This window comes from Heptranchias perlo, chromosome 19 (assembly GCF_035084215.1).
Source record: "Heptranchias perlo isolate sHepPer1 chromosome 19, sHepPer1.hap1, whole genome shotgun sequence".
Taxonomy (NCBI): domain Eukaryota; kingdom Metazoa; phylum Chordata; class Chondrichthyes; order Hexanchiformes; family Hexanchidae; genus Heptranchias; species Heptranchias perlo.
This window is the reverse complement of record NC_090343.1, coordinates 36,663,417-36,690,250: the sequence shown is the minus strand read 5'-3', so window position 1 is coordinate 36,690,250 and position 26,834 is coordinate 36,663,417. Positions and strand designations below refer to the sequence as shown.

Sequence of the window (26,834 nt, the reverse complement as noted above, 5' to 3'; positions counted from 1 at the left end):
AACTAAATTAGGTTTGATTCTGATCATATGATGCTCGTAGCATCTTGGAAGGATTTCTACTGAGAATTGAAAAAAGACAAATTATTATCATTAGTATATAACAAGAAATTGTTTTCCTGGCTTATTTGTGTCTTTAGGGCTTGATGGAAATTTTCCATACATCTCCCCTCCCTTTACCCCACCATTGGTGGCTTTGCCTTCAGCCACTTAGGACCCATGCACCAGGATTCCCTCCCTAAGACCTTCTGCCTTTCCACCTCCTTCTCCTTCTTTAAGACATTCCTTAAAACTCACCTTTTTGACCATGTTCTTGGCCACCCCTCCTAATATCTCATTCTTTGGCTTGGCATCCATTTTTTTATTACACCTCTGTGAAGCACTCTGGGATGTTTATCTATGTTAAGTGTACTATTTAAATGCAAGCTGTTGACTCACTGGTGCAGTGGAGAACATCCTTCCAGAGTTAAAGTAAACCATAATGTTGGATCGGGATAGAGAAAACTTAAGGGGCTCGAATTTAGCAGGCCTGCGGGTTCCCAGCGGGTGGTCCTCCGGGAGCGTGGTCAACAAGCTCGGCGAAATTAGTGGGTTGCCCGCGCGATCGTAGCAGGCAATCCACTAATAGGAATCAATTACCTGCTCCTCCGGGGTCCACGGCGCGGGTCTGCGCGTCGGGCGGGCTGCGCATGCGCAGTACGATCTGTCAGCTGGAGGCTCTCCAGTTAAAGGGGCAGTCCTCCACTGACAGATGCTGCAACCAATGGGACAAATTGCAGCATGGAGCAGCCCAGGGGGAAGGCTGCTCCCAGTTTAATGATGCCTCACCCCAGGTATCATCAGATGGGGTGAGGAGGAGGGGGAGGACACAGATCTTCCCCCGGGCGGGCGGGAGGAAGCGGCCTGCCTCTGCCACCAAGAAGGCCTGGCTCGAGGTGGCAGAGGGGGTCACCTGCGCCACCAACATATCGCCCACCTGCATACAGTGCAGGAGGCGCTGCAATGACCGCAGTAGGTCAGCCACAGTGAGAACACGAAGTCTTTCCCCTACACTCCGTCTGCCATAACACTGCCCCCACCCCACATCTCCTTCGGCACCGCCAACACTACTCTGTCACATCACCCTTCATACCCACTCAAACCCCATCCTCATCTTACCTCCACCTACTCACCTCGCCAGTACTCATCCTGCCACTAACACGCGACCCAATCCTCATACAATCTCATTGCTCCATCCCATACTCAACCTCTCGTGCATCTCCCTCACGGCCAGCCTCACTCAACCTGCCACCACCTGTGCTGCAGCCACAGGGCATGCATCACATATGTGCAGTAGGCAGCGTAAGGCAAAAGTGTCGTGAGCATGAAGGGGGTGCACAAGGGTGTCTGAGGGTTTGTCCTGGGTGTTACCTATATTGAATTTCAGAGCAACAAACAGCACACATTATATTGACACCACCACTGCCATGTCTCCGCGAATCCTGTCCATTGTGTCCAATAATGCCCGCTCCTGGGTATCACTATGAGGACCCACCACTGATGCCACCCATCGTGTTACTGCAGAGTAGGTGCAGGTGTATTTGCAGGGCTCTTCCGCGCAGATGACTGAGAGACATCGGCGGTGTAGCCGGCTGCACCCTGGAAGGATGCGGAGGAGAAGTTGTGGAGGGCAGTGGTGACTTTGACAGCGACAGGTAAGCAGTTGGTGCTGGGGCCAGCCAGGAGCAGCTCGGCATGAAAGAGCCTGCAGATCTCCACGACTACATGTCGAGCGAATCTGCGCCTCCCTGTGCACTGCTGCTCGGAGAGGTCCGGGGAGCTGCGCCTCAGTCTATGGACCCTGCGGCGAGGGTAGTGCCCTCTGCGATGCGTCTCTCCCTGCGGTAGCCCTCCCTCCTGCTGTGCTGGTGGGCGTGCAACAACACCGTGTTGGGGGGCTCCACGTCTCTGCGGCGGACGGCGTGGACTGCGAGGCTGCTGGGGCTGGTCATGCTGTTCGTCCTCCAAGGGTGTCCACGCACCACCCATCTGGCAGGTGTTGGTCTGAGGGGTTGTGCAGGGTAGGTGGGTGGTTCCTCGCACTAGGGCTGCGGCTTTGTGTCGGTCTGTCCTCTGGCTTGGCGGGGGGTGGTGGAGGGCAGGGGTTGCCCTATGTGACGCGGTGGCCTCCTGCGTGGGTGAGGGCTCTCCCCCGTGGAGTGCACCTTGGCAGCTGCCACAGGCTGCTGGCTGCAACACGCCTGGTTGGAGAGAGACTGTTTCCCCCAGTGTGGGAAACTCACAGCCTTGAACCTAAAATCCCACACTTCCTCTTTTGACAGCTGCTTCAGCTCATTAACTGACCACAACGAGCAAGGTAAGTGCTCTCAAGTGGAACCCCGCTGGCTTTAATTGCCTGCGGGATTCCCACCAGCGGGGCTTGCGCGCGCAGCCCCGCACGTCAGCGCGGTACCCGGAAGTGGGCGGGATTTCGGCGCGATCCGGTCACGTGACCGGATATCGGGATTTTCGGGGCCCCCCCGCTGGAAACCCGCAGGTAACCCGACGCGAAAATCGAGCCCAAGATAACTGTGAATAGTCTGTGCTGACTTGGTGCATATATGGAAAAATATGATGTTTCCATTATGGACATTCCCAACCTTGCTGACAATTACTTGACCCAGAAAATTAAAGGGAAAAAAGTAACTGGGCACTTAATATCAATGAGTGACAGAGAGTAGGGATGAGGGGAATGTTCTCAAATTTTTAGGATGTGATATGTGATACTGTACTGAGGCCTCAACTTTCCACCACATATATTAATGACTTGGATGAAGGAATAGGGTATATTCAAGTTTGCAGATGTCACTAAGTTAGGAAGCATAGTAAGTTGTGTAGATGGGAGCAGAAACTTACAAAGGGACATCGACAGACTAAGTGAGCAAAACTGGGCAAAACTTTGGCAGATGGAGTTCAATGTGGGGGAAGTGTGAGGTCATCCACTTTGGATCTGAGAAAGACAAATTGGAATATATTCTTAAAGGTGAGAGACTAGGAGCTGTGGAGGAGCAAAGGGATGTAGTTGTCCATGTAAAACATCACTAAAAGCTAGTGTGCAAGTAAAAAAATAATCAAAAAGGCTAATGGAATGTTGGCCTTTATCTCAAGGAAGTTGGAATATGAAAGTGTGGAAGTGATGCTTCAATTGTATAGAGCCTTGATCAGACCCCGTCTGAAGTACTGCATTCATTTCTGGGCACTGAACCTCAGGAAAGATATATTGATCTTGGAAGTGGTACAGTGCAGATTCATCAGAATGATAACAGAGTATGATAACAGGTCGCATAAACTTGGTTTGTATTTCCATGAGTTATAAAGGTTGAGGGGTGATCTAATCGAGTTTTTTTTTAAATGGTGAAGAATTTGATAGGGTAGATACAGAAAAAATATTTCCTCTGGTGTGGGAATCCAGAACAGGACGGCATGATCTTATTTAGGAGTGAAATCATGAAGCACTTTTTCACACAAAGGGTAGTAGAAATCTGGATATCTCACACCAGGTAGTGGCTGCTAGGTCAATTGAAGACTGAGATCAATACATTTTTGAAGGTAAGGTATCAAACAATATGGAGCAAAGGTTAATGGAACTGAGGTACAGATCAACCCTGATCTACTTGAATGGCCTGCTCCTGTTCCTATGTGCCTATGTTCCTAATGGTCTTCAATGATGAATCTCAGGGAACAACAAACTCGGCAAAACACGAGGAAATATTTCTGGTTTTCAAAGTACACTTTGGTTGAATGGTGCAGTAAATGAAATGTTGACTGGAACATTTTGAAGCTATTTGGTTCCACAGTTAAGTTACAGAAGTGGCATCAAGTGCATAATATTATCCTCAGGCTTCGGGTTTGAGTATTATAACACACTCTCCGAATCACTTTTGCAACCTTCTGAACAATGATTTTCCACTATAATCCCTCAAATACTTATATAGTTAATATTGATAGAGCATTGAGTAATTTATTGGATATTTCTGACGCGAATGAATCAATAACGTTAGCTGCCACAAGGCGGCGCCATTGAAAATTAAACAGGGAGTCCGATTTAAAGCAGTATTGAGCCTCATCAGGGGTGACATTTTACTGTAGATGAACGATCAGATTAATGTTTCTTTAAAACACACACTTGCTTAAAATTTCCTATCCTTGAAACAAATGCAAGTACCGTACACTGAGTATTATTCACGAGTTGCAGCTGAACTTTCTAACCATTTATAGACAAAAATAATCCTTAGGAGTATTTCCAGTTGTTAAGTTGATATTGCATGATTTTTGCAACCATCAAAATTTTGCTGGCCAAAAGCAGATTCATTCGTGAATAAAAAAAGATTAGATAAAGAGAAACGTAGGTAGAGCAAAAATGGGAGTAACAAACTGTTAGCCATCTCTGGGTATAAAGTATTGTGAGGGTTACTGAGTAATTTTAATATGATCATTGCTTATCTATTACATCTTTAACCGTGTTCCACTTATTGTTACTTGCTTGTGTCTCTTATTTCTTTACCCTGACGTCTTACTGGAAAGGATCATTTACATTCAGACAGAATTTTTAACAAGGCGATGAAGAGCATTCATTAGCGCAACTCTTCCCAGTCTTTGAAAGTGGAGTAGGTTTGTGACATAAGACCTGAGGGATTCGCGATTACACCGACTCCAAACTGCAACCACCCTGGCACTTAGATCAGACAGAGAGCTCGGCATTTGGCAGGCAGAATCAGTAGTAAACCTCGGGAATCGATATCTCGCGTTGCATCCCGCCCAAATCGGACAGGGGGAAATGAACTGATATAGAAAGTCATGGCAGCGTCAAATAATGTTTTGTTTGGCTATGGTCTTTCCCATCAATAATTCACAACGGGACTTCTAGATCAAGAAGGGTTTGCTTTTTACTCCGAGAAGAGAGATCTACAAGAAGACAAGAAGACGGGAGGACTTTAAGGTGCAATGCAATGTTTTCTGGAGGGGCTTCTGCTAACTCGTGTTGGGATATCCAGACGTAGAACAGGTTAAGAAGAGCTGCTTTCGCTCGTGCAGCAGAAATCCAGGAAGAAGAAGAAGAAGAAGAAAAGAAGGAGGGGTGGTACAGAAGTTCGGCTGGACGGAGATCTGGGGCTTGTTTGGAGATCTTGGTTGGCCAGTGTCGCCGTGTGCTCTTGGTGGGTGCTGTTGAGAATGGTGCTGTCCATGGTACTGATGGCTGTGGCCGGACTGGCGCTCTCCACGGTGCCGGTGCTGACACAGAATGACACGGAGCCCATCGTTCTGGAAGGGAAGTGCCTGGTGGTGTGCGACTCCAATCCGACCGGCGACTCCAAGGGATCGTCCTCCTCCCCGCTTGGGATCTCTGTCCGAGCCGCTAACTCCAAGGTGGCTTTCTCTGCCGTCAGGAGCACCAACCACGAGCCATCCGAGATGAGCAACAAAACTCGGATCATTTACTTTGATCAGGTAATTTGGGAGGATTTAAAAATATAACACACACAAACAGGAGATTTCACTTCAGAAGACAGCGTGCATGTAAAGGGCTGGTGTTGAAAGATGGATAGGTGTGATTCAGTATTAAACGTTATATCATTAAAACAGTGAAGGTGGTTTAGGAGTTCGCTTGTTTAAAGCTAGAGATGCAGTGACATTGTACAAAGGGTTAAATATTTAATGGGTAATTCATACGTCTATCTGTAAATAGAGCCAGTATAAAAAAGGTTGATTAAGACTGGGTTACGCGGGCGAAAGATGCAACAAGTGTTTAATGGAGAGAGACTCGATTATATGGAACTGCCTGGTATTGCTGATATTAAATACACTGGAATGTAGCGATAGACATCACGATGAAACGGTGTTAGATTAAATAAGAGATAATTTTAAATGAGAAAATAGGAATGGATGCGCTCAGAATATGTAATTACATAATCATTACTAAGTAAATAGGAAAGGACGCATTGCCGCTGGCTGTCAATAATAAAAAAAGCTAAATATAAAACAATTCATTCAAATGGTACATTATCTGCACTTTAATATTCTAGTAAGTGAGAGATATTACAGCCATGGACTCAGCTTCATAATGTTGCGCAGTCTCGAGTTTAAAACTGCCCGTGCGGGATTTGTATTTTAATAGATAAATAAAGTTACAGGAGAGAAGTGGCTTTTGATTCTGGTTTCAGGTTATGGGGTCTACTTCACAAGCCTTAAGTAGATGTGCATTTCTTATATATATATATATATATATAAGCCTCATAGGGAATCACAAACACACATTGCATTAATAACTTCACTCACTCTTTAAAATCAGTTTGGCCTAATTACTGCGGTGATTCGTTCTGAATGGATAATGGATGAGGAAATGCAAGAATTTAATTATCAGAGCCAGGGGAGTGATTTTTGAACCCAGCGCTTTAAAATGAAAACGTCAGTGAAATTTGCATGTTGTCAGTTTATGGAACAGAGAGAATATATTGCAATTACAAGCAATCAGCATTTTGAATCACGTTGGTTAAAAGAAAAGATTATTTTTCCACAAAGCGGTGAATTATTTAAATTTACTAAACTTTTCATGTTTTTTTTCAGGCAATCAGCTGCATCAGTGTGCTAGACATCATTATTCAGCACCTGCCAGTGACTGTAGCTTGTGTCTTTATTAATATCACTCGCAGTGTAGGTTTGGAGGAATATCGATTGATCAGAAATATATTAACTCTTTCATGCCAACTTAATATTGAATCCATACAAGTATTATCTGTACCAGGTGCCAATATCCAACAGGACAAATGCTGGGGTGGAAAGTCTATGATTTTTTTTTCCATTTGGTCATTTTAAAATAGCACTAGCTTGGGAAATAATTATATGTTGAATTAACACGTGATCTCCCAGTAGCTATGAAACGCAGTATTTTCCCTCCAGGCTGACAGCGTGGAGTGATCGAGTTCTCTCTCTCTCTTTTGCAGATCTTGGTGAATGTGGGTAATTACTTTACCCTGGAGTCAGTCTTTGTAGCCCCAAGAAAAGGCATTTACAGTTTCAACTTTCATGTTATCAAAGTGTACCAGAGCCAAACTATTCAGGTCTGTATGTTTATAGCTACTGACATGCCCATCACAGCAATGTGATAATTTAACCCTTAATGTACACAATTTCTTCCGAGCTATCCAAATGCAAAAAAAAAGCTTAATCCCATAACAAGCGTGATGTGTATTTTAATGACTAACACTGCAATGATGCGGGGATAGATACAAAAATGAGCTCACGACTTTTTAAATGTATTTTAATTTTGGCATAAATCTACCACAGGCATCACTGAAGGACATTTTATCATTGCATTCTTTTTATAGGATGCTTGAGATATTCTTAAAAGTGTGAACTTGTATTATTTTAAATGTTACTTTATTATTTTCAATATGAAATATGTATATATCACAAATAGGCAATTGGGGGCAAACGCCCAATTATAGGTACCTTTAATTTCTTCTGAGGACTAACTCTGTCAGTCGAATTTGCAATTGATAAATTGGAAACTGTGTACAGATAAAATAAAAAGAGGATTCATTGAACAGAGGGCAGAGAATTTGATTAGGATTACAATGTGAGAGAGGAGAGAGAGCCAGAAGGTCTCTGGCTATAGAAAATGTGTAGGGAACCTTTCCCCTAGCTTCAGTTCTTCTGGTATAATGGATTCTATCCTGTAGCACTAACCAACTCTTCTAGTATCATTCAGTTCATCAGTTAATACTGATTTTAGCATTAAAAAAATTAAAACATTTTAAAGTTTATTTAAATTCCACCATTTTGCAATGGACTCCTAAAAGCATATTTACTTCCTTTATATTTGTGATGCCTCGTCTCGATATTTGTAATGCGACTTATTAAACCCACATTCTTTAATGCTTGTTTATTTCTGGTTAATTTCTTTTGTAAAATTTGATGCTTATAAAGTTGAGGAATATCACTGTTGGAGCAGCGAGCACTTTTTCCATTCTCAGTATCAAATATTCAGGTATAGTGGGGTTAGTTGCAGATCCAAGCTTCCTCTGTACTAATCCAAAAATATTCTTTAACAGCAGCTGTGTAACTTTTGCCTTTCCTACACCAGCAATTCTTTTTCTCAGTGAGCCTAGCAATTTAAAGCAATCCATAACAGATTACGAACATTTCATGCTGTGGCTGTATGTCAATTTGGAACTGAATTCAAACTGTCTGAGCTAGTTTCACTTAGAAACTTCACAGTCATTAGAGAGAGTTCTTTTGTCTAGGATGGACTTAACTTGAAACCCCAAAGTGAAAATGATAGAGTGCTATCCCACTCCATCCTCAATCATCATCTATACTGCTTATTTCTAATTGAACTTTACTCTGTCACTTTAGTAACTTCTTTCTGTACATGTGCAACATTGTGAGGTGTTTAATAAAGCTGGAAATTCGAAGGGTGCATATTTCAACCTCATTTTAAAAAATGATCAATAATATGTTGGATCTCTGGAGGCCTTTCTCACAGATTATAAGGCTGTTCCAACACCAGCTTTCATTTATCTACCTCCTTTAACATAGAAAAGCATCCCAAGGTTCTTCACAGAGGTGTAAGGAAAAATGGACACTGAGCCAAAGAAGGAGATATTAGGAGGCATCAGACGGATGGGTTTTAAGGAGGGTCTTAAAGGAGGAGAGGAGGGTAGAGAAGCAGAAGGGTAAAGGGAGGGAATTCCAGTGTGTGCAATCTAGGTGGCTGACAGCATAGCTGCTAATGGTGGGGTGAAAGACATGGGAGATGCGCAAGACGGTGGGTTCAGTGGAATGGAGAATTGGGATGGGGGGGGGTGGTTGTAGGATTGAAGGAGGTTAAAGACAGTGTGGGGTAGGACCATGGAGGGGTTTAAACACCAATTGCTGACTCAAGAGCAATAACCCCAACTGCTCCATCCTCTCTTGCTATTCTTCCCGTTCAATCCACCTATTTGGGACTAACCTCAACTACCTCTATCCCATCACACTCACCCACATACCACCAGCCACTGGACTCTGCTAACAGATTAACAATCATTGCCCCTCTTCACATTATCCTCCAGAATGTCACCCATTACCCTCCAGAATGTCACCCATGAACAAGGCCCTTGTTCTCCATAACCATATTATAGATGGTTGCATTGATAGTCAATGTTGAAAGTATGGGAGTAATTTTAACCTAACTCGCCCAATGGGAAACTAACAGGATCGGATTGGCCACCTATTTCACACCCTGCCAGATTTTACTTTTTGTTGACTTCAATGGAAAGTAAAATCGGACGGGTTGTAAAAAGGGTGGCTGATCCAATCCCATCAGTTTCCCACAGGGTGGGTTAGTTTAAAATTATCCCCTAAGACTTTTTCCAAATCTGCTATATCGTCATATTGTGAAATGCTTCACAGAAAACGTGAGCGATATGCCACTTCATTCAGAAGTTTTCTTTCCCTGCCAATGTGTATCACATATTTTTGCAATTCTAAATGTTAGCTAGCTTGGTTTGGAGTTTGTTTCAACATCACTGTTACGGGATTCATTATTGGCCTCAATGTGAGACATTTTACTTTCATTATATCATCATCACCACCACCACCACCATTACTTTCCTTGACCTCTTTGTTCTTATTATCTAAGGAGACTACCATTTTCTGCCCCTTTGTCATCTGCAGGTTGACTTGATCTATCATCTGCATTGACTTTTTTAATATAATCTTTTCTGGTGTTTTCAACGCTTGTACAATCCTGATTATGGAAGCAGAGCAGTAACATTGGCTTCAAAAACATCCAAACTACAATCCACCCAATGCTCGGTGAAGGACTTTGGGATGGTGATTTTATTTTAAAATTTTGTAATTCCAGAGCTCTTTCAAATCTCTTTTTATTTTCCTTTTCCTCTAAAATGTTGAATTCTAGTAACTCCATTTTTAAATTTTCGTTCATTGTATTTTTGGACTAGGATGTTCTTCCGTTCTCCTTAGTTAGTGATGCTGTTTATTTTCATCTTTCGCATCACATTTTGCTTTAACTTGCATTTTCCTTGTTATAGTTTTATATTCTTATCAAATCATCCACTCCCCATTACCGACACCATTTTGTGCAGTCATTCTCACTTCTTGCGTTTGGTTCAGCACATCCTCTGATGATAATGTTTCATCCTATGCTTCTTCATCATCCTGTAGCTCTGTCATTACCTCATTCCAACTTTTTTTAACTGCTGCTCCCACCAATGATGATGTAGGCCTGCTCCATTCGCTACATCACTGTTTCCATGAACCACTCAATACTTGCTTTCAAGTGCTTCAGATTCCCAGGTCCATAAAACTAAGTTTTCCTTCTCAATTTTAAGAAATTAGTAGATTTCCTGTGGTATTATTAATTGGTAGTCTGGGGTCTGGAGCACAGTTGTGATGTTCATGGGTAGTCTGGGGTCTGGAGCACAGTTGTAATGTTCATGGGTAGTCTGGGGTCTGGAGCTCAGTTGTAATGTTCATGGGTAGTCTGGGGTCTGGAGCTCAGTTGTGATGTTCATGGGTAGTCTGGGGTCTGGTGCACAGTTGTAATGTTCATGGGTAGTCTGGTGTCTGGAGCACAGATGTGATGTTCATGGGTAGTCTGGGGTCTGGAGCTCAGTTGTGATGTTCATGGGTAGTCTGGGGTCTGGAGCTCAGTTGTGATGTTCATGGGTAGTCTGGGGTCTGGAGCTCAGTTGTGATGTTTATGGGTAGTCTGGGGTCTGGAGCACGGATGTGATGTTCATGGGTAGTCTGGGGTCTGGAGCACAGATGTGATGTTCATGGGTAGTCTGGGGTCTGGAGCACAGATGTGATGTTCATGGGTAGTCTGGGGTCTGGAGCACAGATGTGATGTTCATGGGTAGTCTGGGGTCTGGAGCACAGATGTGATGTTCATGGGTAGTCTGGGGTCTGGAGCACAGATGTGATGTTCATGGGTAGTCTGGGGTCTGGAGCACAGATGTGATGTTCATGGGTAGTCTGGGGTCTGGTGCACAGTTGTAATGTTCATGGGTAGTCTGGGGTCTGGAGCACAGATGTGATGTTCATGGGTAGTCTGGGGTCTGGAGCACAGATGTGATGTTCATGGGTAGTCTGGGGTCTGGAGCTCAGTTGTGATGTTCATGGGTAGTCTGGGGTCTGGAGCTCAGTTGTGATGTTCATGGGTAGTCTGGGGTCTGGAGCACGGATGTGATGTTCATGGGTAGTCTGGGGTCTGGAGCACGGATGTGATGTTCATGGGTAGTCTGGGGTCTGGAGCACAGTTGTGATGTTCATGGGTAGTCTGGGGTCTGGAGCACAGATGTGATGTTCATGGGTAGTCTGGGGTCTGGAGCACAGTTGTAATGTTCATGGGTAGTCTGGGGTCTGGAGCACAGTTGTGATGTTCATGGGTAGTCTGGGGTCTGGAGCACAGATGTGATGTTCATGGGTAGTCTGGGGTCTGGAGCACAGATGTGATGTTCATGGGTAGTCTGGGGTCTGGAGCACAGATGTGATGTTCATGGGTAGTCTGGGATCCATTGAAATGAAATTTGGGAGAGTAGTATAACAGGCAGCTGATCTGATATCGCTCATTTTGCACTATCGTGCAAAGTAAAAATTATCCCCACCGTGTGCAAATTGGCTGTCGTATTTCCTTACCTCACAGTGACCACACTTCATTGGCTATGAAGCAATTTGGGATGTTATAAGTCATGAAACATGCTATATAAATGTAAGTTCATTCTTTTTCTTTTTCTTTCAATTTATTATTAAATCAATAAATATTGATTCATGGAAATGTTAAATTTATTTGCCGCAGATGATTAAATTAATAAATATTTATGAAACGAAAGTAAAAGATCTCAGGAGAATAAAGGTCTGAAAAGTTAGAATAACAAATTCTTAAAAAAATCAATCGCAGAGTGGTAAAAAGATAGCTAAGAATGAATTATTGATGTGGGGAGAGGCCAATTGACCACCAGAGATTGCACAGGAGGTCCAAGGTGCTTCAGGCAGGAGTCAGAGTTAACAGGAGGGATGTGAAGTCAGGCGGCCCAATATCAGAAAAGGTAAGCCGTAAAAGTTGTATAAAAATTGAATACTGAGAAGAAAATCAATTAGGTTCAGCAGTTGGGGTGTAAGAGCCAGAGGGCAGGAGAGACCTTTACATTTTTTTATGGAGCCAGCTGGACTGGGGCCAAGAGCCATTGTGATGATGCATTATAAATGCAGCAAGGGGTAAATTATCAGGTTGATAGGCCACAAAAAATTATTTTTCTACAGAGAAATCATACTAGCAGATGGCATACTGTCTTGTGCTGAATAATATACTGTTTTATAAAGAAAAGAGTGTTAGATAGATTTGCCAACTCTGGTTGGACCGTATTCCCTCCATTGGTTGTCTGACTCGGGAATCAGGGGGAAAACTCTCCAGTGGCTGGAGTCATACCTAGCACAAAGGAAGATGGTAGTGGTTGTAGGAGGCCAATCATCTCAGCCCCAGGACATTGCTGCAGGAGTTCCTCAGGGCAGTGTCCTAGGCCCAACCATCTTCAACTGCTTCATCAATGACCTTCCCTCCATCATAAGGTCAGAAATGGGGATGTTCGCTGATGATTGCACAGTGTTCAGTTCCATTCGCAATCCCTCAAATAATGAAGCAGTCCGAGCCTGCATGCAGCAAGACCTGGACAACATCCAGGCTTGGGCTGATAAGTGGCAAGTAACATTCGCGCCAGACAAGTGCCAGACAATGAACATCTCCAACAAGAGAGAATCTAACCACCTCCTCTTGACGTTCAACGGCATTACCATCGCGGAATCCCCCACCATCAACATCCTGGGGGTCACCATTGACCAGAAACCTAACTGGACCAGCCATATAAATACTGTGGCTACAAGAGCAGGTCAGAGGCTGGATATTCTGCGCTGAGTGACTCACCTCCTGACTCCCCAAAACCTTTCCACCATCTACAAGGCACAAGTCAGGAGTGTGATGGAATACTCTCCACTTTCCTGGATGAGAGCAGCTCCAACAACATTCAAGAAACTCGACACCATCTAGGACAAAGCAGCCCGCTTGATTGGCACCCCATCCACCACCCTAAACATTCACTCCCTTCACCACCGGTGCACAATGGCTGCAGTGTGTACCATCCACAGGATGCACTGCAGCAACTCACCAAGGCTTCTTCGACAGCACCTCCCAAACCCGCGACCTCTACCACCTGGAAGGACAAGAGCAGCAGGCACATGCACGTTCCCCTCTAAGTCACACATCATCCCGATTTGGAAATCTATCACCGTTCCTTCATCGTTGCTGGGTCAAAATCCTTGAACTCCCTTCCTAACATCACTGTGGGAGAACCTTCACCACACGGACTGCAGCGGTTCAAGAAGGCAGCTCACCACCACCTTCTCAAGGGCATTTAGGGATGGGCAATAAATGCTGGCCTCGCCAGCGACGCCCACATCCCATGAATGAATAAAAACTATCCGTGTGGCAATTGATCAATAATGGCGACGATAATATCCACAATTCTCGGTGCTCCAGAAAACACTTCATCCATCGCATGATTATGCCAGTTAGAGCACACATGCGCCAGGGCTGTAGCGCATCTCAGGTGCGTTGCAGCCCTGCTGTTTATTGTGAGTCTGGCTGGAGCAATTTTCCAGAAGATTAATTTTTAATTCCGGGAGACTAAAGGACAATCTGAGAGGGCTGGCAATCCTAGTGTTAGACCATGTAATGCACAATGTAAAATGTACATGAGTCCCTTTAAGGCCACAAAGTATAATCCTGATAAGTAAATAAATGGGTCGAGCAGAGTTTAATCGTTGTTTGGTAAGAGGGTTTTTCAGATTGTATTGTGCTTGTCAGTTTTAGGCTGCACATCAGGTGCACCCAAGATTTTAAGAATGCTTTGCATTGGTCAACAAAGTGTAACATTTGGATTGTGACACCTGCACATGATAGACACGCAGGCCCTGAAATTTCATTCGGGCCACTTTATTGGCAGAGGGAACCCTAAGGTCACCTGAGTGGAAAGGCCCAGGTCACCACCCCGAGTTACGAGGATGGGGTCATTTTAAAATGCTTGATGGGTGCATTGTGCCAGTAAAGACACTTCAGCAGCCAGCCCAAATGGAGGACTAGAATTTCGCAGCACCACCATGTGGAAAAAAAGGCAGGGGAAGGGCTCAGTGGAGAAATCTTCAGCTCCTCAGGAGATTTGTTTTTATGGATAATCGATTCCATCCAGGATCAATTACCTCGAGTTTATCAAGTTCTGAGACCTTTCCAAAGACCTCAGCAGATCTCACACCAGCTCTCAGCTGGCCAGAGTTCTAAGCATGCGCAGTGTGCACAATTTCCTAAGATACATCAGTAACATTTAAGCTAGCCATGTGATAGAATCCTTCTCTGTCAGTCTTCAACAAAATCCAATTGGTTGCTTTTCAAAGTTATTTGGAAAAAAAGCTGCAGGACAAATTTCAAAATTATTATTTAAGCAAAATTAATGGCCCAGATTTAGCTGTGAAAATATTGGTGAGGCTAACAGCACTCACCGTTATTTATTCACAAATCGGACAGCAAATTCAGGCGAGCGCACATGCGCAGTTAATCGCGGAAATCCGGAAGTTGCTGTCCGAGATGTGCTGCCCTGCTGTCAGCTTTGCGAAAATGGCAACTTGCTGTCTGATTCACCATTCAAATGTATTGAACAGTGTGAAGTTCCTATACTTACGTGGTAGATATGGACTAAACTTGCCACCAAAAGTTAGCGCTTGCCCATTCTAGTCTAAATACCCTTTTAACGGTGAGGTAGGTCTTAATTACTGCCAATCAACCTCTCTGGCACTGAGAATTAACTTTTACAAGTGTGGAGTCTCATTCCTTCAGGTTTTAATTATTGTTGGAGATTTATATATAAAAAAGTAAATACTTTTTTTTACTTTTCCTTTCAGTCTCATTTACCTCTCTCTTAATCCAATCTTTCTTTCTCTCTCTTTATTTTGCTTTCTGTACCTGATTTGACATTGAATTCACTATTCTAACTTACACTTCCTGGTTCAGACTCTGTGCCGTTATTAATGATTCTTCAAACTGATTGGTTAAGGAGATATGTAAGGAATCTTACAACACCAGGTTATAGTCCAACAATTTTATTTTAAAAACACAAGCTTTCGGAGATTATCCCCTTCGTCAGGTGAATGAGTGAAAGGTTCTCAAATCGCATATCTTATATTAGGCTGGGACACCATCACACCAATCAAAAGGTGTCGTTGTTGTTCAAACAGGCCAGTCACGGAGAACAGTACGTCCCAGCACACTGAATATACATTGTATCAATTACACAGACAGAGAGAAAGAGACCCAAATGGCAGAGAGAGAGAGAGAGAGTATTAAAAACAGATAATTTTTTTTCCCCTTTTGCTGGTGGGGTTACGTGTAGCGTGACATGAACCCAGTTGAGGCCGTCCTCATGGGTGCGGAACTTGGCTATCAACTTCTGCTCGACGATTTTGCGTTGTCGTGTGTCTCGAAGGCCGCCTTGGAGAACGCTTACCCGAAGATCGGTGGCTGAATGTCCTTGACTGCTGAAGTGTTCCCCGACTGGGAGGGAACCCTCCTGTCTGGCAATTGTTGCGCGGTGTCCGTTCATCCGTTGTCGCAGTGTCTGCATGGTCTCGCCAATGTACCATGCTCCGGGGCATCCTTTCCTGCAACGTATGAGGTAGACAACGTTGGCCGAGTCACAGGAGTATGAACCATGTACCTGGTGGGTGGTGTCCTCTCGTGTGATGGTGGTATCTGTGTCGATGATCTGGCATGTCTTGCAGAGGTTGCCGTGGCAGGGTTGTGTGGTGTCGTGGATGCTGTTCTCCTGAAAGCTGGGTAATTTGCTGCGAACGATGGTCTGTTTGAGGTTGGGTGGCTGATGAAGGCGAGTAGTGAAGGCGTGGGGATGGCCTTAGCGAGGCATTCGTCGTCATCGATGACATGTTGAAGGCTGCGGAGAACATGGTGTAGTTTCTCTGCTCCGGGGAAGTACTGGACGACGAAGGGTACTCTGTTGGTTGCGTCCCGTGTTTGTCTTCTGAGGAGGTCTATGCGATTCTTCGCTGTGGCCCGTCGGAACTGTCGATCGATAAGTGAGCGTCATATCCCGTTCTTACGAGGGTGTCTTTCAGCGTCTGTAGGTGTCCATCGCGTTCCTCCTCGTCTGAGCAGATCCTGTGTATTCGTAGGGTCTGTCCATAGGGGATGGCCTCTTTGACGTGGTTGGGGTGGAATCTGGAAAAGTGGAGCATCGTGAGCCCACGGACAACGTCACGATGCTCCACTTTTCCAGATTCCACCCCAACCACGTCAAAGAGGCCATCCCCTATGGACAGGCCCTACGAATACACAGGATCTGCTCAGACGAGGAGGAACGCGATGGACACCTACAGATGCTGAAAGGCGCCCTTGTAAGAACGGGATATGACGCTCGACTTGTCGATCGACAGTTCCGATGGGCCACAGTGAAGAATCGCATAGACCTCCTCAGAAGACAAACATGGGATGCAACCAACAGAGTACCCTTTGTCGTCCAGTACTTCCCTGGAGCGGAGAAACTACGCCATGTTCTCCGCAGCCTTAAACATGTCATCGATGACGACGAACGCCTCGCTAAGGCCATCCCCACACCTTCACTACTCGCTTTCAAACAGCCACCCAACCTCAAACAGACCACCGATCGCAGCAAATTACCCAGCTTTCAGGAGAACAGCGTCCATGACACCACACAACCCTGCCACGGCAACCTCTGCAAGACATGCCAGATCATCGACACAGATACCACCATCACACGAGAGGACACCACCCACCAGGTACATGGTTCATACTCCTGTGACTCGGCCAACGTTGTCTACCTCATACGTTGCAGGAAAGGATGCCCTGGAGCATGGTACATTGGCGAGACCATGCAGACACTGCGACAACGGATGAACAGACACCACGCAACAATCGCCAGACAGGAGGGTTCCCTCCCAGTCGGGGAACACTTTAGCAGTCAAGGACATTCAGCCACCGATCTTCGGGTAAGCGTTCTCCAAGGCGGCCTTCGAGACACACGACAACGCAAAATCGTCGAGCAGAAGTTGATAGCCAAGTTCTGCACCCATGAGGACAGCCTCAACTGGGTTCATGTCACGCTACACGTAACCCCACCAGCAAAAGGGAAAAAAAAGTTATCTGCTTTTAATACTCTCTCTCTCTCTCTGCCATTTGGGTCTCTTTCTCTCTGTCTGTGTAATTGATACAATGTATATTCAGTGTGCTGGGACGTACTGTTCTCCGTGACTGGCCTGTTTGAACAACAACGACACCTTTTGATTGGTGTGATGGTGTCCCAGCCTAATATAAGATATGCGATTTGAGAACCTTTCACTCATTCACCTGATGAAGGGGATAATCTCCGAAAGCTTGTGTTTTTAAAATAAAATTGTTGGACTATAACCTGGTGTTGTAAGATTCCTTACATTTGTCTACCCCAGTCCATCACCGGCATCTCCACATCATGGTTAAGGAGATACACAGCTGCTTGCCCTGTCCACACAGGCCCCAGATGCCCTGTAGAGGGCGCCGTGCTGTTTAGTGCTCCTGCATACAGCCACTAGTCATGCAAAACCCCATGGGAAGTCTATGGGCAAGTGCAAGGGCTGTGCCATTCATTCGCTGCTCACAGCAAAATCTGTCCCAATATTAAATGTTTTTTTGTTAAAGCAGGCTGTGTACGTGAGAATGTGAAAAAGATGACAGTGCACTGATAATACATCTGTTGTGACTTGAGTTGGTGTTCCAATTACAAATACTCTACAAACTTCAGAAAACATTTTAAAATGGAAGAGAAAGAGACATCTTAAATTGAGTTTATCAAAAAAAATTAATTGAATTTTGAGAGCAAAAAGCAAGTCTAGTTATCACCTGATTATCATTTGTGTTTTGTTGATACTTAGAAAGTGCAAACATCCTAATTACTGGTGCCTGTGAGACAGAGAGGCAGACAAATAGAGAGAGAGACATGGAGATGCACTTTCAGGAACCAATCACCAAATAAAAAAATAACGTTAGGAGAGATTACTGAGAAAGTTACAAACCATTGCTGCCAGACCTGGGATGTTCCTTTTGGTTTTCAGGCCATGCTGTTCCTCTCCTCTCACAGCTGACAGACACCAGGAATCTATTAGTGACCCCAACCCCACATTCCACCCCCTTCTTCCAAGCCACAGGTGTCCCCCTCCACAGTGATGCCAGACTAAAGGACTCCATCCTACCCCCACTGCTGCCAAGCCCCAGCAGCACACATAGTGCTGCCAAACTCTGGAACCCTCTTCCCAGGACTAAAACCTAGGACCATCCTCCAGTGCTATAAAAGTCCAGGTTCATCCACAAATGCAGCTAAACCCCACTTCTGCTACCCTGTACTGCAGTATTGCTGTGTATTATCAGCTATAAAATTAGTAATGAGTAGAAGTTAAATACATATAGGTAAAGGATCATTTATGGTTTTCACAGAATAATGCGCAGGATTGTGAAATTCAATCCCCAATGCATCAATAAAAATCATAGAATACTATTATAAAAATGGAATTAGACTTTTTCAGGCACTGTAATTAGTGGCCCTGATGTTATTCCCTGCATGGCATATTGTTATAAACCAACGAATCCTCTGACTCACTGTAAGCAATGCCATGGGTGATCCACTAGTAGTTATAAAAAGCTAAGTATATTCTATAGGGCAATTCCCTAATCAGGCAAAAGTTTGGTGCTCGCAGGGAGCATTGCTTGAGAAATAGTGGGCCTATAGACCGTAACTTTCCATCCATTTAAATTAATAGTTGGAAGATCAGAGCCCAGGCTTGCAATTTCTTAACTAATGCTCCCTACTAGCACTGCTCCTCACTGGAAGTGCCTGATTGTGGAATCAGCCCTTATATGTATTTTTTAGTATAAGTTAAATACATGATTTTGCTATGCTTTTATGGTCCCAGTTATCGTAGAAAGACTATGTCACAGTGATGTATCATGTTTGCATCTTTAAATTATTTGAAAGCAGCATTGCTATAAAAACTGGCAACTTTTGAATTTACTGCTGTTTTTGAACTCTCCTAAGACTGTGTACAGAGCTTTAGTCTTACCATCATAAAATCCTGATACCAAAACCATTTTAATGAACCTTAATTATAACTGCATAAGATTAAATGGCTCTGTGCAATTACACTAAATATCAGTAAGGAAAGCTCCTAAGGTTAGATTTGTAAACAATTTTGAAACCATTTTCTCTGTAATTATTCATTCCTGTCCAGAACATTTGTCTTTTAAGTAACCTGTCTCTGAATTGTTCTTTAAGCAGTCAAACATAGTACAGTGTAAACACAATAATCACAAAATTACAAAATGAAGCATTTCTTTCACAGTATTAGATCTAGTCCACATATGGTTCTAAATACCACCCTGTTCTACATATTAGCATTGAAAAAGAGAAACTTCTCCTGTGTTGTTTTGAAATGAGCTGTCCAGAGTCTTTATTTTACATAGCGCTCCCTGGAAAGTAAGTGGGAACATGCCAAAACTGCGGCATGAGAAGATAACTCATTTATCTATAAACTGGAGAACTTTAATATTTTAGGCATAGGCAACTATTGTTTCCTAAAGGAATCGTTCTGCAGACAATATTCTCCAAAAAATATTATTTCTCTCATTCACTTTAGCTGTGCTTCTAATTTAAGCCCTATTTGAATTTTCCGATTTGGTGAGCTGACCCTTTTTAAATCCTTTCTTTTAATGTATTTTTTAATATATTGTGTACATTTCCTTCATCTTCGGTTCACATGGCCCAGCTACCTTTTATTGATGACACATCGAGCAGTTGGTCTAATGTCACAGTTTTACTGGTTTCTCCTGCACTTGGTTTTCAGAGGCACTACAGACTCCCACGCATAACTTTGCCCTCTGATTTTCCCTCTCCCTGTGGGCAGATAGCCTCCACTCTGCAACTCCCTGATCAGCATATCAAAGATTGAGAATTGAGTAGGTGGAAGTTGAACCTCCGTCAATCTCTCACTGCACAAGGATGATTTTTTTAGCTCGTCAGTGCATAGTATAATTCGCAACACCACCAGTACTAGCTTTCTCCTATTCTTTTATTTGAGAAGGATTGGCTAGTATCAACATCAAAGCTTCTGTGGTACTTGTTATCTCATCGTCTTTCTAAAGAAACTGGCAAATTTTCCCCATAGCGTTCTATATTCGCATTCCCATTACATATGGAATAATATTCTTTCTTGTGGATCACAGGTACCCATTCTATATAGTTTACTAGGATTAAAAAAAGTTCTTTTCACTGTTTTAAGATGAATTAGCTTCCGTCTACCATTCCCTGTTGTAGTTGTGCAAACTTTCCTTCAACTATTTTAATTTATTTGAATATCTAAGTCTTTCCCAATCTTTGCAGAGACTCTCCAGTACCATGGGAATTAATTTCATCTGTGAAAAGATAAATGATTGAGAAATAATGACCCAGAATTTGCTGAGAAAATAACGACGAGCTAAATCGGGAGAGATGTATAATGGGCGAATTAATCAATATCGCCTGTTTTACTCTATTACACAAAGTCAAAATTACCCCCTTTTCCTGAATCCCAATTTGTATTTCCCAGATCAGAGTCTGCAGCCTTTGGCTATTTAAATTTGTGAAAATTTGCTTTATTTTATAAAACAACCCTTAAAAATATCTCATTCCCAAATCCTTCCCATGAAAAAAAAATCCAAAATCTGAAACGTGATAGCGCCCTTGGGTTGGTTAAATGGAGGAATGCCTGAAAAAAGCTGTGGGTGGGCTTGGGACAGGGCTCTCCATAGACCAGCGGATCTCTTGGAATCCCAGGGGCAGCCGAAGGATCCATAGACGTTCCCCAAAACCATGATCTTCAAGCCTGTCTGTTGCTCTGGTGTAGCAGCCAGCAGGGTCAAATGCTTCACGACCCTGCACCACCAGTATGCTATACCTGTTAGGTACCCATCAGAGGGCTGAGAAGAAAATTGGCCCTAATATGTTTAGCTATTTCATTAAAAGTCTCATTGAAGATTCAGATGAGCTCTCTTTGGGGCAATTAGAACTGATTTGGATCTCTACATCCATTTTTGCCCTCTACTGCCTATTTTCAAGCCCAGCAGTTGTTTTAGGGTCTGGATTGATGTTTATTCCTAAAAGCCTAATGCTATCTTTTAGCTATTAACAAATATTTCCTAGTCATGCTTCAATCCAATGACAATTGCCTCTTCCTTTGATCAGTTAATTTTGTATCTAGACAGAGTATATTAACATAGATTGATTAATATTGATCAATTTGGGAAGTCTTGTGTTGGATCCTCTAAGTATATCATCTGCTTAGAGGACCTTTTGTATATTTCAACCCCAACCAACACCCTCCTCCCCCTCCAAAAGTATGGCCGCCAAGGGCTAGAAAGAACAAAACTGGAGACAGAGGCTGCTCAGTCCATTACTTCTGAAAAGGGTACCTGAGGATAATAGGCTTTTGCCTTCTTAGTAAATAACATGATCAATGCAATGCTTAAAGTTTTATGCATCAGTCTTTCCTTAAATGCAAATGGCAATCGGTCAGTAGTAAACAACCAATTAGCCAATGCAAATACTGTTTTATTGTATGGGATCTGTAAGATAACATGATCCTGATGTTTTATTTAATGAGAACCCTCTGATTAATCTTGTAACATTTCTTAAATGTAATGATTTTTCTTGTAGTTCCCTTTGTTTCACAGAAACACATTGTTGCCCTTAATCTTTAAAGAACTTCTCCAATGCGGCCTGCAGTGGGTTACACTCAGACATATACAACACTGCTTAAAAACCTCTAAATATTTTAGTAACCAGAGAATGCTGTGTTCCCTAGTGGCTCACCGGCTAAAAGGACCATATAATCTGGTGCTGAACCATAGAACTCAGAGATGTAAAACGGGCTGCCGACTTGTTATCACCCGCTTTACACTATTGCACAAAGTCAAGATCTACCCCATAGTCTTTCAATTTTTCTCTCCAAAATTTGAATCTTCTGTTTATTTTTCTTGAAATTAACATACATTATCATGCTCACTATTGGGGCCCGATTTTACCAGGGGTGCGGGTACTCGGCGGGTAGGCCAGCGGGCGCGTTGAAAACGCGCCCGGTGAAATTAGTGGGTTGCCCGCGCGATCGTTGCAGGCAACACACTAATTGGATCCACTTACCTGCTCCTCCGGGTTCCCCGATGCTGATCTGCGCGTTGGGCGGGCTGCGCATGCGCAGTAAGATCTGTCAGCTGGAGGCACTCTATTTAAAGGGGCAGTCCTCCACTGACACATGCTGCCACAAACAGCAAAAATTACATCATGGAGCAGCCCAGGGGGAAGGCTGCTCCCAGTTTAATGATGCCTCACCCCAGGTATCATTAGATGGGGTGAGGAGGAGGGGGAGGACAGAGATCTTCCCCCCGGCGGGTGGGAGGAAGCGGCCCACCTCTGCCACCAAGAAGGCCTGGCTCGAGGTGGCAGAGGGGGTCACCTGCGCCACAAACATATCGCCCACCTGCATACAGTGCAGGAGGCGCTCCAATGACCTCGGTAGGTCAGCAACAGTGAGAACACGTAGTCTTTCCCCTACACTACGCCTGCCACAACACTGCCCCCACCCCACATCTCCTTCGGCACTGCCAACACTACTCTGTCACATGACCCCTCATACCCACTCAAACCTCATCCTCAACTTACCTGCACCTACTCACCTCGCGAGTACTCACCCCGCCACTACCACGCAACCCAATCCTCATACAATCTCATGGCTCTATCCCATACTCACCCTCTCGTGCATCTCTCTCACGGCCAGCCTCACTCAACCTGCCACCACCTGTGCTGCAGCCACAGGGCATGCATCACATATGTGCAGTAGGCAGCATAAGGCAAACGTGTCGTGAGCATGAAGGGGATGCACAAGGGTGTTTGAGGGTTTGTCATGGGTGTTACCTATATTGAATTTCAGAACAACTCACATCACACATTATATTGGCACCACCACTGCCATGTCTCCGCGAATCCTGTCTGTTTTGTGCAATAATGTCCGCTCCTGGGTATCCCTATGAGGACCCACCACTGATGCCACTCATTGTGCCACTGCAGAGTAGGTGCAGGTGTATTTGCAGGGCTCTTCCGCGCAGACGACTGAGAGACATCGGTGGTGTACCCGGCTGCACCCTGGAAGGATGCGGAGGAGAAGTTGTGGACGGCTGTGGTGACTTTGGCAGCGACAGGTAAGCAGATGGTGCTGGGGCCAGCCAGGAGCAGCTCGGCATGAAAGAGGCTGCAGATCTCCACGACTACATGTCGAGTGAATCTGCGCCTCCGTGTGCACTACTGCTCGGAGAGGTCCGGGGAGCTGCGCCTCGGTCTGTGGACCCTGTGGCGAGGGTAGTGCCCTCTGCGACGCGTCTCTCTTGCGGTAGCCCTCCCTCCTGCTGTACAGGTGGATGTGTCACAGCACTCTGTTGTGGAGCTCCACGTGTCAGAGGTGGACGGCGTGGATGGCGAGGCTGGTGATGCTGTTCGCCCTCCGAGGGGGTCATGACTGCAGCTACGACGGCCCCCATCCGCAATATGGACATCTGAGGGGGTCCGCAAGGTAGACACGTGTCTCCGGACCCCGGGGTGAGTGTGCAGGTTGGTGACTTTGACCGTCAGGAGGTGGGTGGTGGAGGCCACACTTTGTCCCAAGTGACAGAGCGGCCTCCTGCAATGGGTGAGGGTCTCCCCCCCCCCCCCCCCCCCCCTGTCAAATGGACCTTTGCAGCTGCCACAGGCTGACGGCTGCAACACGTCCAGTTCAACTAGGACTGTTTGGCCCAGTGTGTGAAACAGTCCCATGTTTCTCCAAAGTCATGATGTGGCAACGGGCAGTTGCAGGGGCAGTCTGTAAACACCATGTATTGTTCTATATGTATAAATGCGTAGGCTTCAAGGAGATCCTGAACATTTACCTGAGGAAGGAGGAAGTCTCCGAAAGCTTGTGAATTTAAAATAAAATTGCTGGACTATAACTTGGTGTTGTAAAATTGTTTACAATCTCCAAAGTCACACACAGTCCCTTAATCAGGTCAGTTAATGACCTGAACAAGCAAAATAAATACACTCAAGTGGCATCCCGCTGGCTTTAATTGCCTGCGGGATTCCCACCAGCGGGGGCTGCGCACGCACCCCCGCACGTCATCGGGGAACCCGGAAGTGGTCGGGATCGTGGCGCGATCCGGTCACGTGCCTGGATATCGGGATTTTTGGGGCCCCCCCGCTGGAAACCCACAGGAAACCCGACGGTAAAATCGAGCCCTTGATGTCTGCCTCCCAAAGAATATTCAGAGTGAACTGTCCATTATCATTATAACTATTCTAAAAAGAGCTTCATTACAATGTACTTAAGGATTAATATTTACAATTATCCTAGTTGGGCAATAATCAGAACTGTTGATAAGACTTATCTTTAAGACCAAAACTTGTAACAGGAGGGGTGGGATCAAAATAATATTGGTATCTATTTAGGAATATATATTCGGGCATATATGTGAATCTCCATTCCCATCATGGAGCTTTGCTCCTTGGGGCTGCATATTGAAGAATCAGGCACAGAGGACAGCACGACTGATTCACAGCATTCCCAATTTTCCAATGATTTCTAAAGAGTTGAAAGAGTTGAAAAAAGATGTATCCTCATGTGGTAGATTTTGAATGCATGAGACTGTTTGTTTGAGATGGTGGAGTACATCTTAGATCTCTCTATTACTGGATCTAGCATTGCATTTCAGCCCCCACTATGTACCAGTAATCTTGCAGATTTCAATGCTGAATAAAAAGTCCTTACTTGGGAGTTTTGAAAGTATATATTTCGAAGTACTAGCTCTGCATGATGTAAGCAAACACTTGGAGCAATATTTTTGCCTCCTGTTTCTCCTAATTTAAGGGTAATTTCTCCACTCCCAGAGGGGGAAGGCCATGCTCTAAGTAAGCATGGGTCAGTGATGGGGCTATAACATAGTAGCCACGATTCCCTTTGAGTGTGGCTCTCTCTGATAGCTTGGGAGCACTGAATTTACCTTATAATATAATGCAAAATCTTTTAAAAAAGGATTACAATATATTTGATTTTTGAGTTCTAAGACTTGTGCAAGACTTTGCTGACCAAGCTGTCTTCAGTTTAGTTGCTTTGTATTTGGTTCAATATGCTTCTTAACTTAAGGAGATATAGGGCAGTAATGCCCACAGTTTAGAAAGAATACAGGGGTCCTAGATTTTCTTCTGATTTGTCCGTTCATTTTTGGTGGATCTGAGGCAGCAGGAAGAGGAAAATGGATCGGCAATGTGTTGCGCCAAATCCCCTCCCCCAATAACTTCCCTCAGTGATGTTGGGTCTGGAAGGGCCCACGGAAGTACTGCCGACCAATGCAAATTCAGTTTATTTGTCCTATGATGTCTGACGTCCAATTTCTCTCCATTGCCACCTGAAGCTCACCTGTTGCTCAGAATGCTGCTGTAAAGGAGGTGTTCAGTGTTGCTTGGCCATTGTCGACAGAAATGGGTTTAAAGAGAGTCTGGTGAAGACATTGTACTTGCTTTAACTTTGCTTGTAAATAATTTCAGAGTTTTTTTTTGTTGCTCTTCACTGCCCCTTGTTCAGTGGGACCTCTTTTTTTTGCACATTTACTTACTGGAGGCAATGGTATTTTCCTGAGGAATTCCTTCCAGCTGTGCAATGAAGAAAAAAAAGAGGAGGATGAGGAAGCACTCAGGCTAATCAGGCATCATAGGAAGCAGTTGGCACCCGCTGTATGTACCCTTACCCCCATATTTACAGACCAAGGCACTCCTATCACAACCTCAGCAATGAGCAATACCTTAGGAGGCTTGCTTCCCCTTGTGGCTGTACAGGAGTTATGGCACCTGTTTGCCCCAGACCTGGAGCCCACTTTCACCAGAGGGACCACACGGTCAGCATCAGTGAGGGTACTAACTGCGATTGACTCCCTTGAGGCTACATCAGGAGATATGTGTAACATCAGTCAATCGTCTGTCCCCCAATGCAGCAAGTGACTGATGCATTGTTTGCTTGAGTTGCCTAGTTCATAATCTTTCCTATAAACATACCGCATCAGCGTGAGAGGGATGTTAACCTTCACTGAATGCAAGGTGCAATCGACTGCATTCACATCTCCCTTTCCGGAAGGCTATCAACAATCTCAACAGGAAAGGTTTTCACCCTATGAGTGGTAACTGATCATAAGCACCTAATAATGTATGCCATGATTCTTTTATTTTAAGGCAGTCAACCACACCACCACTATTTTCATCTTAACTCCACATGCTTGAATGGTTGCTCAGAGATCAGGGCTACCCTCTGCAGCAGTGGCTGACGATCCCATTTGGATCACTGCTGAGCACCAGTTCATAAGAACATAAGGAGAAATAGGAGCAGGAGTAGGCCACATGGCCCCTTGAGCCTGCTCCACTATTCAGTAAGATCATGGACAACCTTTGACCTCAACTCCACTTTCCTGCCCAATCCCTATATCCCTTGATTCCCTTGGAATCCAAAAATCTATCGATCTCAGTGTTGAATATGTTCAACGACTGAGCATCCCAGAGAGAATTCCAAAGATTCACAACTTTCTGAGTGAAGAAATTTCTCCTCATCTCAGCCCTAAACAACTGACCCCTTATCCTGAGACTATG

At 44.5% G+C, this 26,834-nt stretch overlaps 1 protein-coding gene across 1 annotated transcript in view; it reads left to right on the top strand.

The window, feature by feature from the left end:
* Positions 1–5,208: 5,208 nt before the first annotated feature.
* The window catches only part of cbln4 (cerebellin 4 precursor), a 112,796-nt gene continuing 91,170 nt past the window's right edge, over positions 5,209–26,834 (top strand). Inside the window, exons 1-2 of the mRNA XM_068000831.1 lie at positions 5,209–5,484; positions 6,978–7,094. Coding sequence (XP_067856932.1) covers positions 5,209–5,484; positions 6,978–7,094 — 393 coding nt within the window. The remainder of the gene's footprint in view (positions 5,485–6,977; positions 7,095–26,834) is intronic.